The 18,974-nt window shown below is 42.7% G+C and overlaps 2 protein-coding genes across 2 annotated transcripts; one reads left to right on the forward strand and one right to left on the reverse strand.

Annotated features, from left to right (window-relative positions):
- Window positions 1–727: 727 nt before the first annotated feature.
- zic2a (zic family member 2 (odd-paired homolog, Drosophila), a) lies at window positions 728–4,082 on the reverse strand. Its single transcript, XM_069892398.1, has 3 exons — window positions 3,080–4,082; window positions 1,011–1,174; window positions 728–913 (listed from the first exon to the last, which is right to left on the reverse strand). Exons 1-3 carry the CDS (start codon window positions 4,080–4,082, stop codon window positions 728–730), a joined length of 1,353 nt encoding a protein of 450 aa, XP_069748499.1.
- A 9,491-nt stretch (window positions 4,083–13,573) lies between these two features.
- Window positions 13,574–18,738, forward strand: zic5 (zic family member 5 (odd-paired homolog, Drosophila)). Its single transcript, XM_069892400.1, has 2 exons — window positions 13,574–14,579; window positions 18,305–18,738. Exons 1-2 carry the CDS (start codon window positions 13,595–13,597, stop codon window positions 18,736–18,738), a joined length of 1,419 nt encoding a protein of 472 aa, XP_069748501.1. The 5' UTR covers window positions 13,574–13,594.
- Window positions 18,739–18,974: the final 236 nt, after the last annotated feature.

The raw sequence follows: 18,974 nt of genomic DNA on the forward strand, positions 1-18,974 counted from the left end.
TTAACACAATTGTACATATTTATAGTCAAGAAACATTCTTTATAAATATTGTTTCATCTGCAGCAAGTTAATACCATAATTTAATTAGAACTGGGATAAATATGGTAACGCGGCTATTTACAGAATGGGCATTGTTACAAAAATTAACAACACGACTTCCTCACAATCTTTCAATAGTATTCCACAATTTAAACCTGCAAAGCACGAAACATCACAAGATAAAAACTCAGCTAACCGAAGAAATACATTCACAAGCAATTAATCGTGTTCTGTGTGTTATTTGTGATCTGTTAAGTGACTTTGGCACAGTTTCCATTCTATAGGATTGGATGAAGATTTTTACAATCAGTCTCCCTGAACTTTCGGCATTAAACAGCGAGGAAATCCTTCTCTGTCCTTTGCTCTTCCATTTTGTCCACTCTGGGAAGCGAGGTCATCTCAAGAAGAAATCCCTCGGTATAGTTGAAAGAACACTCAGTCACAAGGAACACGGATCCAGTTCGGCTGATGGGCAGGCACCGTTTCCTCCTTCGCACAAAGTTCTAAAAGGAACCGGTGAGACATACATCACAGTTGATCTTCTTTCTGCAAAATCACTGGAATTCTGTATTGCTGGTACGTGGTGCTTATTTCAGTTTCAGTTTTTTTCTTTTAACGCAGAGAGCTGTTTGATCTACTTTCAAGTTTAGAGACATAGGTGACGATTCGGGGCCTTTGGTCTTTTTCTTTACACGTACCATTCATTGAAGTTAGAAGAGATGCCGGCGTTGGTATGCACGGCAGTGGAGGCGGGGGATAAAGTATTGCTGTTTGGGGGTTCGGCAGACGGTGAGACGAGGACTGGCGGAGTCGACGATTCGTAACCAGAACTGCCTGCTGGTGAAGAATCAGAAGCTTGAGATGATTCGTGGACCTGCGCGAGAGAAATAAAATCAGTGTTTTGCGAAGAGCAATTGGAAACCTTGACAACCACCAAGATTGTTTTGTGCTTAATATGGAGAAGTAATAACCTTCATATGTTTCCTCAGAGAGCTGGGGTGAGTGTAGGACTTGTCGCACATTTTGCACAGATAGGGCTTATCGGAAGTGTGGACGTGCATGTGCTTCTTCCTGTCGCTGCTGTTGGCGAAACGCCTGTCACAGCTTTCAAATTCGCACTTAAAGGGTTTTTCACCTGCGTGGAAAGTAGCAGAAAGAAATGAATTCGTCAAATAAAACCAGGCGTACACAACCCCTTCCGCCGCCTGCTTCTCTCACCAAGATCGCCATATTCCTCGCACCTGGGTTGAAGCACTTGGATTTAAAAAGACACGCACACCGTCGATATTTATCCCCTGCCCTGGCATTGGGAATTACCAGCAAGATACGCCTAAAACATCTCAATGAGTTAGAAAGGGTTTGTAAGGAGATGAGCTGGGGGAAACAGAAAATGACGATAAACAAGAAAAGCTGCAGATGCTGGGGTCTGGTGCAGAACACAAATGCGCTGCAGGTGACGCAGCATCCAGGGGAAGGAAAAGTCAATCGAGGTTTCGGATCTGAGCCTTTCTTCAGGAGTGCCGAAGATCAGGCAGGCGCCCTTTGCGTCATTCATGTATGCCGACCACTTCGTTTCTAAATGTAAAAGCACAATTCAACTCTTAGCTGATGGTAAAGCGCGTAAATGTTGTTCTGCGCACTTCCGCGGTGGCAGACTGTGAGATCGACTTTCAGAATTAAAATGTATTAAATAAATTGATCCGAAGGATTGATTTGAAATAAACTAAAGCATATAAAATGTTCAGACGATCTTTGGGCCAACACATTTACCGCCACCACGATGATGTGTAGATCTTTTTTCTTAAACTTCTGTATCAATTACGCATGTTTAAGGACACTTTTTGGGGGGAAATTAATTAGTCATTGTAACTGAGGTCGAAAATTACCCTCCTGAACTTCTGTTTATCGACAATTCCTGAGCGGCGGAACCGAGAAGTGTGTGAATCACTCAACAGTTTTCGCTAAACGCAGAGGAACAATGCAACATTACATTTATTAGCATTTAAATAGTTTTCGAGAGATATGCAAACCGCCTTGAAATCGGAAGGATAGCTCCTCCAAGAAAATAAATGTCCCTGTTGAAATCCCAGCTAAAGACGAGCCCAGCACATATGATTAATCGTACACTGGAGCGAACAATAGGCCGGCGCCCTTCCACCTCTCTCACTCGTCATTATTGTGCATGTTTTATATAAAATAACGTAGTAATTAATTACCGCTTTTGTTTATTCCTCCCTTTCGAAGAACCAGCGATTTAGAAAATAGAAACAAATCATGAATGGCGCGCGGGTGAAGAATGGATGGATTTCGCAGCTGCCACGTTTTACACACATGCAATCTCTGTCCTTACATTGCATCTTGACCTATATTTAAAGTTTATGGTGCAAACACAGGCCACGACTGATGACATAATTCCTCACGCCAGAGAGAAATATTATGCAATGCGACATAATTTGCAAGTCGTACCTGTCGACTCGGGGCGGCTTTTCAGCCGTTATATCTTTATACATTTAAAATCTCTAGCCCAAGGCAAAATCCTCGAACATCAGAATGCAAATTTTTTTTAAAAAATTATGTATCTTTAACACTTCGAGAGACCTGTAAATCAATTGCCTGCTGTATAAAATTCAATGCCAGATTTCTGAAATGTGTTTCTAATGACCAGAGCAGCAGAAATGCTATTAATGTTAGATTTTCCACACAAGCGATTGGATCTGATTTACTTTTAAAATGTCAAATAATTTAAGGATATTATTGTTTACTGAATATTCTCATTTTTAAAAAATCTCTAATTAAAACTATTGCTCGCATAGTTATAGCTTGGAGCAGCGAAATTTCTCAAATGGTCAAGAAAGTCCATTTAAAAAGTTGTTTAAATCTTGAATCGCACAAATTTTTTGAAGAGGACAGATTGTTGCCGTGATTACAGTGAATGGTTTCACTAACCGCGGTGCAACGAGAGGGGATTCGGCTCTCCCGGTTTAATGTTAAGCGTGGAAGCGGCGTTTCTGGTTGGAGAGGCGGAAAGTTTTGAGCTTACCTGTGTGGGTGCGTTTGTGGATCTTCAAGTTCTCTGACCTGGCAAAGACTTTGCCGCAGCCGGGAAACGGGCAGGGGAACGGCTTCTCGCCTGTGTGCACCCTGATGTGGTTTACCAATTTGTATTTGGCTTTGAAAGGTTTGCCTTCCCGGGCGCAATCTTCCCAGAAACAGATGTGGTTGGTCTGCTCGGGACCTCCGACATGCTCCACCGAGACGTGGGTGACCAGCTCGTGCATCGTGCTGAAGGTTTTGTTGCAGGTCTTTTTAGGGTTGGTTAGTTGCTCGGGATCGACCCACTTGCAGATGAGTTCCTGCTTGATAGGTTGCCTCATGTATCGGAAGAAGGCTCCGGCGCCGTGATGTGTTGCCATGTTCATACCCATGTTCATATTCATCTGTCCATAATTGTGATGGTGATGGTGCACCTGGGCGGCCGAGAAGGGGTCAGTCCTAGGACATTGGTCCGAGCGCCCGAATACTTCGCCGGCCAACCCCAAGCGCATTTGGCCGTTCAGAACGTGCGCGTTTGGAGACGGGTGCGATGCTCCTTGTTCGTGGATGCCGGGGAACAGAATATGTGCTGAGGTGTCCGAATGCGGGTGATGCAAACCCCCGGGGCTCGGTCCGAAGATGCCATGCTGGCCAGAACCCGGGCTCGAATCGGTGAAGCCCCGGCTGCGGAAGATAAAGTCCCGCGTAGAGTTGAAAGCGGCGCCCGAGTAGGAGCCGACATGGGCGGCGTGGGGAGCCAGCGCCGACGCGTATCCCGGGCCGGCCGCCGCTTGTGCGCTGAAAGCCGAGCTCTGGGCGGCGGATGGGAGGTCGTGGTGGACGCCGGCGTTCAGTTTGAAGGCTCCCATGTGCGCTGAGTCGACAAAGGTGTTCTGAGAAATGGCCAGCTCCCGGTCGGACATGTCGGCGGCAGAGTGGTGATGGTGGTGGTGCCTCGCGAAGGTGCCCACCCCGAGGGTCGGGAACTGCGGACCCGCATCCAGCAACATACCCCTTAAAACGGGGGATAGGATCTGACCACTTACCCCCTTAACCCACCTAACACACGCACCCGGACACACACACGCACACAATCAATCTCTCTCTCTCTCTCACACACACATACACTCAATCTCTCTCTCTCTCTCTCTCTCTCTCACACACACACACACTCAATTCCTCTCTCTCTCTCACACACACACACACACACACACACACACACACACACACACAGGTCAGCAGGAACTTCAGAGACGCCTTGATGTTGTCAGTGTTTACAGTGGTTTTCTAAAAGAATCAGAACGCACCAGTTCATGAAATCCAGCCCAACGATTCGCCCCTTCCCAACTGCTTTCTCTTTTTTGCAAATAAATTTAAGCGACGGAAGAAACGATCGAGCCAAAATGATCGCGTGTAAACTTTTTTGATGTCCTTGAAACAGATTTTTTTTATTGCGATTGAAGTTTGTTTTCTTCTGTGGTTGGAATTTCCCACGGAGAAAGCGGCTTTGAATGGTTTTCCTCTCTCTCTCTCTCTCTCGCTCTTTGTCGTCAGATGCGGTGTTGTCAGTGATAGCGGTAATCAGAATGGCAGATAAATAAGGAACAGAGATAAGAGAATCCGAAGGATAAATGCGTGGGGAGGGGTTGAGGGGGAGGGGGACTTTAAGTTGGTTCCGCGCCTGTCATATGATGCAGAGTTCGGCTGCTGGCTGGAGTGGCAGCGTTTTTCCCAACAGCCCTTTTAAACAGGACAGCGGCCACTCTATTATGGCTTTTCATTGGACAGCTCCGCCTCATCCATCCCAGGTAGCTGCTCCAAACGCGTCGCCATTTTTCATTAATTACGCCTACTTTTAGTTGTTTTTTTCCCTGAGATCGGCCATTACTGCGCCACTGCTTCCTCCCCAGCTCAGCCGGCGAACCAGCAGCATCACGTCTTCACTGCGCAGTAATAAAAGTTAATCGAAATTTGCTATAATGACTTGCGAGCAAATTGCGCCAGTTGGGGTGGTGGGGAGAGGGCGTGGGGACGGGGGGGGGGGGTGCAATCCAATGTCTACAGCGTAGCATGCGTTGCACAGGTCCCCCAGCCCAAGAGCATGACTAGTTTCCTTTCACATTCACATGATAAAAATGAGACAACTTTTTTTCCCTTCCAGGAATTTGTCAATTTAAAGGTTTGGAATGAAACGGACAGAAGCAGTTGTGATCAGTTTCCAGTTGTGAGATAGCCCTTTGAGCCAAGGGAAAGGATTGAGACTTACTTAATTATACACCAGTTTTGTTCGCCTGTTAAATACGCCCTCTTTCCATACATTCTATTCCCCCCCCCCCCCCCCCCCGCACTGTTGGAGGTAGCGATTCCAGAATGAAGAGGGAGCACAAATGCAACTCTCCCAGGGATAGACTTTGTTTCCTCATTGCCACGGTGGTTTCTGGTTGAGAAAGTGGTTCAGTGCATTGGGCAAAACTTGCATTAAAAGGGCTAGTCTGGAAAGATGAACGAAAACCAAAGAAACATAAAGGGCTCACCACGCCCTCCCTTCGCAGCCCTGCTCCTCCTCGACTCCCGCCCCCCAATCACACATTGTACAGAACAAAATCTTTTCACTGACTCTTCAGAATAATGCAAAAACAAAATGTTTGAAAACTGATGTCACACTGAAAGGATTCTGGAAGAAAAATGAACACAACAATAAATGTAATTTTTATACAAATAATGCATGACTTTGAACGTTAGTTTGGCGCCCTGACTTGTTTGCACCCGAGTTCCCAAGTGTTTTTATTGTGGACTGGGATTTTTTGAACAAAATATGTTTTTGGATTGGTTTAATTATCTAATTCTTGTCCAGAACGACGCAGCTTTGCGACCACCGTTATTTTTCACTCCTCGAGGGCTGCACTCTGCAGGACCTGATCCAAGTTCAAAGTCACGCTTGCCGACTTCTCCACAAAGCTTTGTTATTTCTCTGCAAACCGCCCCGTCCCAAAATTACACTATCCTTGGTCACTGAGGTTGCGAGAGAGAGACAGAGACTCTGTGTGTGTGTGTGTGTGTGTGTGTGTGTGTGAGAGAGAGAGAGAGAGAGAGAGAGAGAGAGAGAGAGTGAGTGAGTGAGTGAGTGAGTGAGAGAGAGAGAGAGAGAGAGAGGGGGGGGGAAATGTACAAATTCAATTGTATTTCGGTACCATGGTAGCAGAACGCAGAACGAAGCTGGAGGTGGACAACAGAAGGGCTAGCGGCTGCTAATCTATCAATGTAATGGTACTTCAACAGGTTTCAATAGGTAAGCAATGAACTTACTATATGAGAGATGTGTTCTAAGACTATATGGCGAATGTCTCTATCCACTTCGCCAAATCCAGAATCTGATCTCGTCTGTATTGCGACAGCACTTCTTTTGTTAGCGTACCGGCTTGTTTTAATAACTACCAACAGTGAAGCCCATACAATATCCTCTTTCACCCATATCAACCTTGTCACATATTTCAATCTATTTTTGAATAAAGTTAATTAAAGTGAGCCGGAGAACTCAACGAGTTATTCTCGACAAGTTAGCTTGATAAATTTTATTTTTGGGGAGGGGGTCCAGGATCTCGGGTGAAAGAGAACTTTTTCAGCGACCAACCCGCTCGACAATATCCCCGTTCGGAGGATGACGTGCGGCCGCTTGTTTGCAGTCTTGTTAGTTTTGAAAATCCCTTGCGCGCAACAAAAATACCCCTTCTAAAAATATAGTTCTTGGACAGCAGGGGAAATCAATCCGTGGGGGCGGGAAGGAAAAGTCGCCTTTCCTTTTAATTCATCGCTTTGAATACACAATTAAACTCGTGGGTTATTGAATAACGAAATATAATGCCTTTAAAAACCTCATTTCACTTCAGGAAAGTAAGTTAAGGAACATATTGTGTGATCTAACGAGGGATTCATCTCTTGATATTTTATCTTTATTCCATAACCATTATAAAGTGCGTGAAGGCAACAAATATGTATGTGGAGATTTCACATAAACTCTATCAGTGCAAAGATGTCTAAACGTTATGGAATTATAAATATTAGTTATTCCAAGTTTAGTGTTCAAGTATTCTCTTTCGTCAATATGTTCAGGGCTATTTAAATTGATTGAGGCAATGATTTTATATATACAATTGCATTTTATCAAATAAATTCAACTACATTGGAAATCATATTTTATATCAGGAAACTTCCCTTCCATCCATCAGGACCCTGAATCCAATGGCCTAATCAAATGTGTTTACCTTCAGAGTGACCTGAGGTGTGTTCCTTCCGTCAAAGGAAAATTGTAAAACCATGCGCAGAGTTTATAGAGATTTGTATTCTGCTGAGTACTTATACAATCCTTAATTGCCACTTGCTTTATGTTCATTTTTGAGCACTTTTAAAATATAAATCTATGTTATGTTGTGGCAATGTATGTCTCGTGATATATACTTGTTTGACGTGAGGTGGAAGTGTGTATGTTTTGCAGACATCTCTGAACAAACGCAGTGTTGTTAATTTGATCCATACATAAAAGAGAGTAGAATTACAGTACGTATGGTTCTGTTAGTCGTGGGAAGGTTCGAGGAACACAGTTAAAGGAATCCGCTCACACGTTTGTGAAATACAGTTCCATATGTTGATTTTAGAGACTTGGAACTGTAACACACTGAACAGTCATCGATTAATCTCTTGCACAGCTAAGGACTGAGAGATTTTAAGTACTTATTCAATTAACCAAAGAAAACCACACATTCTACGTGTGTCCAATACTTGTAAAGACTATTTTAGGTGCTAGTCAACGTGAACAGTAAGGGCCTGTTGCTTACTGACATCCTTGGAAATACATATGCACATTACCGCGTAACCTTTAGCGAGGCTTCCAGAGACATGTAACAAAAGTATATTAAAGAAAAGACAAACCGTAGTGACATGTGTTATCATTTTACGGGATGGCGACCGATGATTGTTATTCCATAAATTATATCTGCAGTTAACCCCTGTAAAGTCTATCCTGTTTTAAAACGCATTAGTGGCGTAATTTATTTCGGTGGCAGTCTGTGGGTGTTCTGCGCCTTCTTTTTTTTATCAGAATCTCAATTACATTCACATGAGAGGTATGACTACCGTGTAAAGGTAAAGGCGACATGTGGTAAGCATGGGTCGGATTCGTTTTAAAAAAAGGAAAAGCCATACTCAAGTTCTTGATGTAATTTGATCCTTTTTAACTGATGGAAAAGAATAAAAGAGGAAGAAACACGAATTTGAGCAAAAGATGGAAAATATGGCAGAAATCAACTCATAAAATAATAGGTTTGTAAAAGAGATTCAATCATCTGTACATTGACAGTGAATATTCTGATATGGGTAAGGTGTGTTATTTTCTAGAACAATGTGGTGCAATTACAATAAAAATAATTGCAATATAGCTTTTAAATCAAAACGACTGAAATTATAATGAAGGTGTGTCCCGCTTGGCCAATCTCTCGGATTAACCTATAAATGGAAAAGCGATCTCTGTGGCTGGAGCCTTCGCTGTAATGTTTTAAATATTGCATAAACGAAAATATCAAACTTGGAAAAAGTGAAAATGACTCATGCAAGGTCGGAGACGTTTATTGCCATATGTTTAAAATATTATAATGTCTCGAGCTTTGTGTCTCCGAATTGTAACATAAATACTTTGCATCATAAAATCGTAGACATCGCTGCTAACATATTCACCAATGATCCAGCTTTGATAAGGCAATATTGTCCAGTTCTGGTAATATGATGGTTTAAAATTGTTTGCACACGCGCGTGCGCGCACACACGACGTTCAAATGCTGGAAAATGGTTCAGTCCCATATTCACATCTGCATAACCAGATCTGTTTGGGTGTGTGACCATTCAAAAAGGACCCGAACACAATACGTCTATTCGCGCTTTCATATTGGTCTGAATAAGTACAAACACATTATAAACAAAGTGTTAAACCGCCAGGAAGTGTTGCATTCAGTTTACTGATAGTCTATTAATTACCCCATCCATTGAAAAGAAACATGTATCTGTTCAATAATTAAAGGCGTGCAATCAAGCGTATGGCAATTTTATGTGAATCCAGCCTTCCAAGGCATGAGGTAATAGAGCGGCGGATTGCTGGAAGGACATGGCTTGTATGATGTGGCAATTGACAGAAAACATGGCTTTGTGGGCACGTTGCTGTGGTTTACCACGAGTAAGTACGATAAAGGAATGAAGAACAAATACTAAACACACACTGCAATACTTTCAGAATGTTGCACTTGATCGGATTTCACCCACCTGCCTTAATACTCACACTCACGGGTGACGGGTAATATTGGAGATCTCTGAAACTGTAATCCACCAGCCCTCCTTTTTTGTCCACTGGGCAGTGTTACCGTCTTCATCGTAGATTTCGAAATCTCCTTTACATATCTTACGAAAACCATGGATTCGGTGAGCTGTGCCATCCAACCCTTCGTTGCCCAAAGTTGCCTTAATTTTGACTCCCATCCCCCGCATTTTCCCAACATCTGGTGTCATCCTTTAACGCGATACCTCTTCTGGATTATTCAGATTGGTTCTAATATCAATTCCAGGATCCTTAATTTGTACCTCATGCTTTGTTTCATTTGCGTTATTCAGGTCGCATTAATAACCACTACGATCCCATATTATATCAATTTGCTCCTTGAATTAGCATTATTTAGTCGCATTTTCACCGCCCAACCACCTTACTTGATAAGTCGACTCACTTTGAGTGGAAACCGGCATTGTACCAAATATAATGAACAGCTAACATTAGAAATTTGAACTAGAAGCGTGATTATGGTTTGAAAAAGAGTAAAAAAAAGATAATAAAACGCCAGGAAATCGGAAGCAATTTCCTTCAAAATAGCCAAGGCTAGAAAAACAGAAACAGGAAACCAATTCATTGGAATTATAACACAAGCACAGTGTTTAATGAATATTTAGCTTGACCCTCCGAATGGAGGGAGAGGCGCAACCCTGGGCTTAGAAGGAGAAAATTAGTGTCAGATATTTATTATTTCTGAAATTATTTTTTCACAATCATCTCACTGTGAACATAATCCTAATTTGCAAGTGGACACCAACTTTCTTCGGAGTCCAGCAAAGAGGTTTTTTTTATTTTGCTTTACACCTATTCTATTAAATTAATACAATCGTCCAGGGCAGCAGACATTTATAGAGTTGGGATTTTATTTCTCTTGTAACACATTGTTACAACTTCTAGAACAAGCAAGTGGGAATAAAATCGACCACAGAAGAAAGACATTAAGCCATATTAATCGATGACAGATATCAGTTTTGGATTGAGCAAGGACCGTCACAAAGAGCGCAGACCATTAAATCCCTTGCAGAACGTTCACCTCATCTCCGACACGCGTTTGTGTAATCAATAATCAAGGCGAACATTTTCAATGGGGAACAAAAACCGAAGCGTGACATTTATTTCATTGCAGATAGCAAACACTTGTAGCGGGAGCCTCGGAAGAATTTTTTTTGGTGCATTGAAAAATGCCCACCTGAAAAGAAATGGAATTTCTCCATCGTCCTTGGATTACAAATCGCATGCTTTATCGATATTTCCTTCAATCTTCTGAATCAGGATTCATTTTATGCCCTGAGGGTCAATATCATATGTTAATATGGTTCATTGTAATCATGTCAAATACAACAAACAATTCAGACAATCGGCGAAAATAAAATAATCAGCTATTTCGTTTTATATTAGATTCGGAAATTAGGCATAACATTTTTATGTTATATCATATAATCAGATATCACGTTTTATCCTATGTTATTTCATTGGGTATCATGTTTTATGTTACAACCCCATTTGTGAATTGTGCGCTGGAGACGGATTATTGGTGTGCAATTTTATAAAGTAAATTGCCTCTTCGCTCGATAAAGTAGAAAGCCTAACTGATTCAAAACTAAAAGTTGAGAGGAACTGCTCGCAGTCCCTTGCTCGTGTGGTCAACTGTTTGATGTTAAGACTTGGCAAAGGTGTTGCACGATGCGGTTTTTTTGTGTGGTATTGGAAATGCAAATTTGGACACCTTGTACATTTCCGTCACATGTCCTCCTGCAGGGTTGGGCGGGAAAAAAAATAACCTGGTGACCGCAAAAGGCTTCTGAAGAACATGTACATATTGTTTGGCATGGATTGTGGGATCAACGTTGGAAGTTGTGAAGATAAAGCATTGGTTAAAATAACAGCATAAAATGCATATCGATCTATGTACAGAAGCAAACAGGTAATATGTATGCAAAGATTCTTGAACATATTCCAACGATATTGATCAGTTGAGTTATTTGGAAACATTTTTTTAGTGAATGTCTGTCTTGGACTGTAAAGTGACATCGGTAAAAGTGAATAAAACAACCAGTCAAAAACTCTGGAAAATACTGCGTAATGTTATTGAGAAATAGAATTGTTATACGCAAGTCCTGACTGTCGGAAAATAAACCAGATTACATCAATCCTTTCGAATATCATGCTTGGTTTCTCTCTCAATTTAATTTTTAAAAAAATAATCAGTATTACTTGGGAAATCAGATATAACTTATGGACGGTACCTAAATGTCAAGTAGTGGTGAAGTGGAACTGAAACTGAACCAAGGATATCGCTTTGTCCCATATGAGTGTTTAGACATGTTCGATTGCATCCTATTTCTTTACAATTGTATTTTAACTCACAGTAACTCACAGTAGATTAAGCGACATTGCTTGCCACGTGAATGAATCGAACAAGAGCATCATTGCGTTGTATATGTTTACGTTTACTGTAATGTATTTTTCGCTGTAATATTGACCTTATTTATTGCATCCACGGTAGAAAGTTCAAATTAACCATTTGACATTGAAAACAATTATTTCCATCGCTTCTCTAAATCAATGTTTTCAATCCTAATTTTAATAAACATTTTCCCCTCGTTTCCGTATTTAATTTCAATTTTAACGTCTTTCCAACAATTCCGCATTCTGTTTAAGAAACATTATTTTAGCATGCAATGTGTATTGCAATTGGCACGCTTTTCAAGAAGAGTTACATTCCATGAAAATCCTCCGTGCATTATTTCATTTTGGAAGAACACATAAAACCTTGATACTTTAAATTATTCATATGCGCTATATTCACAACCCACGTTACTCGTCTCGCGGTTAAAGAAAAGCATCGCCCAAATTTATTGATGACAAAATCTGAATAAAATGTGTGTACCAAAAGAAGAGACAAAAACTGAAGACCTGGATCCCAGTCGAGGAGGTAAAATAGAGATCCTGATGACATGAGGAACATTAGGCATTTCTTATGTAAGTGAGGGTGTCAGTTTCGAAGAGTGAGATTGTAACATTCGGTTTGCTCATAAACTCCAAATATACAACCGCAGTAATATACTTCATGGGATGATTAGTATTGGGAGCTTATAAATCCCGGTTCTTCATCTTGCAAACCAGGTGAGGAAAGAACGCCGCTTGTTCCTCATTTATAACTTCCATACAAAGTTTACATTTGCTGAACACATTGATAGCCAAACATTAATTTAAAATAATAATTACAAAAGAATACATCGAATTTGCCATATGGCAACATCAATGTTACTTTGTAAAAATGTTCACAAATCCGTGTTTCTACTCGTAAAATCGTACGTGTTACAATCGAATACCGCTGATATAGAAACAATTCTACTCCCGGATATCTAAATCAGTTATTAGTAATTGGGTGTCACATGCAGAAACAAGCGTTTATTGCAAATTTGAATTTAAAATCAATACATCAATATTTAGGGTGATTCGTTTTGGAATCGATCATTTCAAATGGTCCAAGCAAACCTCTGTTGGTACATGCGATGTGTTACCAATGTTCATGACCACAACTCGTATTTTACAGGAAGATTCTGAAGAGGGGAGGGGCGAGTTAATTGCAACCTTTGATGGCCAGTTATGGAGTTTCCGTGCCATCTTAGTGTGGGTGCTGGGGGAGGTGTTTGTTTGAAGGGGAGGAGCTTGGATGAAGGGAAGCGGTGAAGGAAATAAGTTTACTAAAGTTTTGGAGTCAACATTTGAGCAGAGCAACATTGTGTGAAGTGCGGGAGGAGAACTGGAGTGGGGAGAAGGGGTGGATCCCGCGGCGCCGCTCGGCTGAAAACGGGCGAATTGCCTGAACGGTGTATCTGCCAATCACCCCCAAAAGCTCCAATCGCGTCCCTGCCATCTCTGAACTATATTTCCCCACTGTGTCACCTAACTGTTCCATGATCTGCCAATCGCTTGAGAACAGAGTGAGAAAGACAGAGTTAAGAGTGCTTTTTTTTTTTAAAAAAAAAGGTACTTTAACTACGCTCAATAATATATTTTCAGGCTTTGTTTTTGTGGGGCGGGGTGGGTGGGGGAGGGAGAGAGAGAGAGATAGAGGAGAGAGAGAGAGAGGGACAGGGGAGAAAAAAACCCGTCCCACCAACTAGCGTGGATGAACTGACTTGCGTAGCTATGGAAGCCGCGCTAAGCAAGCGCTATCCGGGCCTGAGATTATCGGACTTGGCAGGAAATCAACAACAGCCTCACCAGAACATGTCAGTCTTCCCGGGACTGGGCAGCCAGGCACACACACACCCTGGGGAGATCAGCAATGATCCCAGCGCGCCTCTCGCCCCTTTTGGGCCCGAGCACATGGTCCAAGCAAGTGCTCTGAAGCTCAGTCCATCTCAACACATGGCTGCCCATCCCGAAGTCCAGACAGCGGCGATTTTCGGCTCGGCACAGAACTCGGCCAGTTACTCAGCGGGCCATTCCCATTCAGCCTACGCGAGCGGCAGGGACTACATTCTCAGGAGAGACCTCTCAGTATCTGCCATGCATGGACTGGGCGACCAGCACTCATCTTCCCCTCACCATCACCACCATCACCACGGCATGTTCCTCTCCACAGCGGGAAGTTACGGGCACTCGGAAGTGTTCTCGGGTCTCCACGAGCAGTCTGCAGCAGGAACTCACCCAACTTTAAATGGACAGATGCGCCTGGGGTTACCGGGAGAGATCTATAGGCCGGAGCACTACCCGGGCACTTCCCTACACAATTACAACTCCATGAACTTAAACGTTAACCTGGCAGCGGCTCATCACGGATCCGGGGCATTCTTTAGGTACATGAGACAACCTATTAAGCAAGAGCTAATCTGCAAATGGATTGACCAAGACGACACTTCAAAGAAACCTTGTTCTAAAACTTTTAGCACGATGCACGAGTTGGTAAATCATGTCACAGTGGAGCACGTCGGTGGGCCCGAACAAAGCGTTCATATTTGTTATTGGGAGGAATGCCCCAGAGAAGGCAAGCCGTTCAAGGCGAAATACAAATTGGTAAACCACATCCGAGTTCACACAGGAGAGAAACCTTTCCCTTGTCCGTTCCCCGGCTGCGGAAAAGTATTTGCTCGCTCAGAAAACTTGAAGATTCATAAAAGGACGCATACAGGTTGGTGTCAAACCCCCTAAACTTTGTTCTTAGACCCGTCAACAAGTACACCCCGCTATCTCCAGCGAAGTGTTGTTACGTTTATTTAAAAATACATGGTGTTTTCTCTCTCTCTCTCTCTCTCTAACTCTCTCTCTCTGGACGTAGAATTTAAGCGGGCTCGTTCTCTTTATCAAATGCGCGCTGCTCAGAGAGGTAAATATTTCACTAAGTCCAGGATGTGAAATTAAAGGTTTCTCGGCTTCAATGGACTTGTTGCGGGGGGAACTTGTGCGTGTAAAAACAGGCGGACCACACTTTCGAAAGGGTTTACTGCCGCGACAACTAATTTTCTTTTCCCTTCTTGAGCGGGAATTTGGAGCTGAAATGTCAGAAGTTTAATTCGATGCGAATTAGCGTGGTTACTTGACCTTCTCTCGAGGCTCCTTTTCGAAAGCCAAGTCTCCAAATTAAAGTCAGACGCTTCAACCCATCCTAAAAAAGTAAGAATGCTCAGGGAGATTGGAAATAAGGAATTTTTAAAATGAAGATGGCAAGAATTCAATTCAGTTTTAGGGCAGATTTGGTAAATAGGACAGGACGAGTTGTGGAAATATGTTTTTTTTTAGAGCCGACGAAAGAAGCCAATATCTCCAGGCTCATGGACTGCAAAGCATTATTCGGCTCAGTAATTGCGGGGATGGAGAATTTTGCGAGCCATCCCTGCACCAATAATCTCAGTACCCTGATCCCCGAGGGTACCCTCCATCTAAGACGAACAAAGTTTACTACGGATCTCGAGTATAATGTTTTAGGTGCTGGCGAAATAAAGCAACCTGGTCAGAATTTATTGTTGCAGACAGATATTATCCCTTGGAGAATGTTTATTGACGTATGCTTTACTTAATTATTTCCATTGATTTATAGTGTGCTGTCACAAGGCATAAACAGATAGTGTTACACCTATCCGTTTAATGTCTTCTTAATGTTTTGTTTAAATGTTAAAGCAAATGGCCCATGACTGCTTTGATTACAGATTTTATCTAAGGAATATGTTCTACGTTTAGAGTAAAACATGGTTGATTTTGGGGTTGGGGTGGGAGCGGCGGGAACCTGTGGAGTGCTGGACTTGCTTTCAGCCATGATGGTAACGGCCACATGAAGAAATAGAGATTTGTTTGTCCGAATCCTTTTCAAGCAAAATTATTTCCAAGGAGTCAAGTTTAGTCAGATTGATACCTTATATTATTACCCCAAGGTATTCTTGTCACCAAAACAGTGTTTACACACGAGGACCATACAAGGACATAGAGTCGCAGACCCTCTGGCCGCATTCGCGTTACTGACAGCGGACATTAATGGCATTAAAGCGTGTTTTGAGAAATGCTCAAATTTGACTGAACCGAAAAAGAGACAGGAATTCCTCGGACAGGAATATTAACACAATTGAACTCTGGACGTGGTGATCACAGCAAAATGAAGACAAATTAAGAATAATTCGAGCCGCACAGGGTAGCAGAAAGACTTTCTTCGCTTTAGTGGTGCTGGAAGATGATGCGGTTCAACTTGCTGTCCATCCCAGCTATGCTCGGCTTCCGTTAACGAGCGGTCATACTGGCCAGTTCATAACAGTCGCGATGAGGAAACCGATTTTGCCTTTGTATTTTAGAAACCGCTTCAGAAAAGCGCAATAAAGACGGCAGAGAGAAACAGACACGGTAATGATAACGTGCCCTTCAACCGTTCATTGCAGAATCCGGGGAGATGGTAACTCTACTGGTTCCATAGCAGAAGTTGGGAGTTGCTGGAAGTTTCATTACAATGAGCTGTGCTGTCCAAAGATTGTCCTTCTGTTAGACTGAGTGATGTTGCAGAGGCGATCAATGTATTGCATTCACGAGGAAGATAGGACCCGCGATAGTCATGGGATGTGCTGCCAGGTTCGGATGTGTGTTGTTTACTCGCCATGACACGAATGAGGTTATGTTTGAGGGCGAAGTCGTTTTTACCATTCAAGTGCTTTCTGGATCCAGGTTCACACATGGCACTCAAAGAACGTCAGTATCTCTCCTCAAATATGCTGCTTTCCGGCCAGGAATTCCAGACTAAGCGGCGGGCCAATCGAAATGCCTGGCTAGGACCAGCCTCTGGGATTCGGATACAACATCAAGCTGCAGTACTTCACAAAGCTAAATATAAATATTTATATATACAAATAGAACCAACCTGTTAAAGAACTGAAGAGCGCCTGTGGCCTTTGGGTTCCTTCAACCCCATCACATATCCTGGTTAAAATCAATAAATGGCACCAACATCAATGGACATTTTAAAAAGATTAGTTGCCAGGTTGTAAGGTTGCCAATTGGTGTCAACAACAATCATATAATGAAGAACATGGAGATGTATTTTAATGAAGGAAAGTGTGCGTCTGCGAAGATGGTCACCAGTTCTGCTTTACTGTGATTCAATTTTACTTCCGTAGACACTTAATGACAAATCATTTATAACAAAGAATCTGCAAATAAACAGTAAAGAACGGGATTTCCATTTAAAATCCGTCTACTGCAGTAAAGGTGGAAAGGAATTGGGATGGGCGGGGGGGGGGGGGGGGGGGGGGAGTTGTCCCATTACTTACTTGTGTTGTGGTGGTTGGGAAATGTCAAGGCAACACAGCTAATGGTCCAGTTCTGATGAAGTTTGCCTATATTCCAGATTCCCAGATACCCAATCACAAAAGTTACAAGGCCTGGGGGGTTTTGCCCAAGGCGCCAACTGGTTTAAATAGTTACAAATTGTAAAATTCCGAGTTCTTAAATTACCTCTTTGAACACCGCCTTCACACACACACACACACACACACACACACACACACACACACACACACACACACACACACACACACACACACACACACACACACACACACACAACGATATCGACTACTCGAATGTTGTTTTAAAAGGTCAGAAATGTAAAATCTCGACAGACAGTCCCAACCGAAGCCATTTCTATCCGTGGATAGTGGCTGGCCCGCTGAGTTCTTCATTATTTGCAGAAGTTTAACGTAGTTGGTTTAAAGCTTCTGGTCAAGCATGTTTAACCATTACACCAAAAACTAAAGGGAAGATCAAACTTTCCGCAACATTCCATGTAGAACGTAGAGAAAATAGGCTTGGTGTAAAACGATTGATTCGAATTGCAATAGTAATCAAGGTGGGGTTTTCTTTTGGAAATAGAAACATTTCTCGCTCTGTACACGGTCTCTACAGATTACTGAGTAAACTAAATACGAAAAACTCGGGGTTATTTTGGAAATAAAAGTTGGATACAATTATAAGCCCCAGTGCGAGGGAGAACCTTAAGATCACCAGCCGCTTACTTTTTAATGTTCTAATGTTCTATGTAGGGCTGTAAATGTATATGAGAACGAACAATGGATCTTCGAGGGGATTTAGGAAGACCGGAGAAGGCAAAAACGTGTAGGGAACCTTAAGCTTTTTGCCTTACGTTTCTATAGCGCCTTTCGGCAAATCAGGAGTCCCAAAGTTTTAACAGAGAATGAAGTACTTTTTGAAGTGCAGTCGCTGTTGTAATGCAGGAATTTACCCCGGTCACCGAGGCTAAAACGGTGACAATAAACGTTTGCATTTTTAAGAATCTGCCCAAAACAATGGACACATGTTTGAAAAACTTTTTTTTCGGTGCAAAACAGCTCATTGTATTTTTTTCCTCCTTGTTATATTCAGGAGAGAAGCCTTTTAAATGCGAGTTCGATGGTTGTGACCGGAAATTTGCCAACAGCAGTGACAGGAAGAAGCATTCTCACGTCCACACCAGTGATAAGCCATACAACTGTAAAATAAGAGGCTGCGACAAATCATACACTCACCCTAGTTCTCTTCGCAAACACATGAAAGTCCATTGCAAATCTCCTCCCCCTCCCCCTGGCTCCGGCTACGAGCTTTCAAACACGTCCCTGGGGATCATGGCCCCAGCTTCAGAGACAGTCAGGGGCCGCACTCCTAGCGTGTCTTCTCAAGTCACCAACCTCAACGAATGGTACGTTTGCCAGGGGAGCGGTGCTGCCGACAACCTGCGCACATCTTCCAACAATGGCACCTCATCCGACACCGAGGATGAGGAAGTTTACACGAACTCTGATCCCAGGACTATGCTCTGACACAGGAGCCTTGGAGAAGCGTGCAAGTGGGCAAGAGTCAAGACAGGGTTAGTGGCAATGGAGCCCATCAACTAAAGGCAGCTACTATGTCCAATGAATGGTCACCTTATACCAGCTAGATTCAAACTTCGTATGAAAGGAACTTAAGGGCTAAGGATCTGATCCTAAGCAATTTTCCAGCCTCCGTGTCCGCTAGAATTATTGTGTGTTCTTCAAGGTAAAAGGGAATTGCAATC

Source organism: Narcine bancroftii, chromosome 7 (genome assembly GCF_036971445.1).
Source record: "Narcine bancroftii isolate sNarBan1 chromosome 7, sNarBan1.hap1, whole genome shotgun sequence".
NCBI classification, from domain to species: domain Eukaryota; kingdom Metazoa; phylum Chordata; class Chondrichthyes; order Torpediniformes; family Narcinidae; genus Narcine; species Narcine bancroftii.

Excerpts from the sequence above, each read along its gene's own strand:
- zic2a (XM_069892398.1), bottom strand. The coding sequence starts at position 4,082 with ATGTTGCTGGATGCGGGTCCGCAGTTCCCGACCCTCGGGGTGGGCACC. Across the intron at positions 1,175-3,079 it reads CCACAAACGCACCCACACAG|GTGAAAAACCCTTTAAGTGC; the intron begins GTAAGCTCAAAA and ends CTTTCCACGCAG. Across the intron at positions 914-1,010 it reads CTCTGAGGAAACATATGAAG|GTCCACGAATCATCTCAAGC; the intron begins GTTATTACTTCT and ends TCTCTCGCGCAG.
- zic5 (XM_069892400.1), top strand. The coding sequence starts at position 13,595 with ATGGAAGCCGCGCTAAGCAAGCGCTATCCGGGCCTGAGATTATCGGAC. Across the intron at positions 14,580-18,304 it reads TCATAAAAGGACGCATACAG|GAGAGAAGCCTTTTAAATGC; the intron begins GTTGGTGTCAAA and ends TGTTATATTCAG.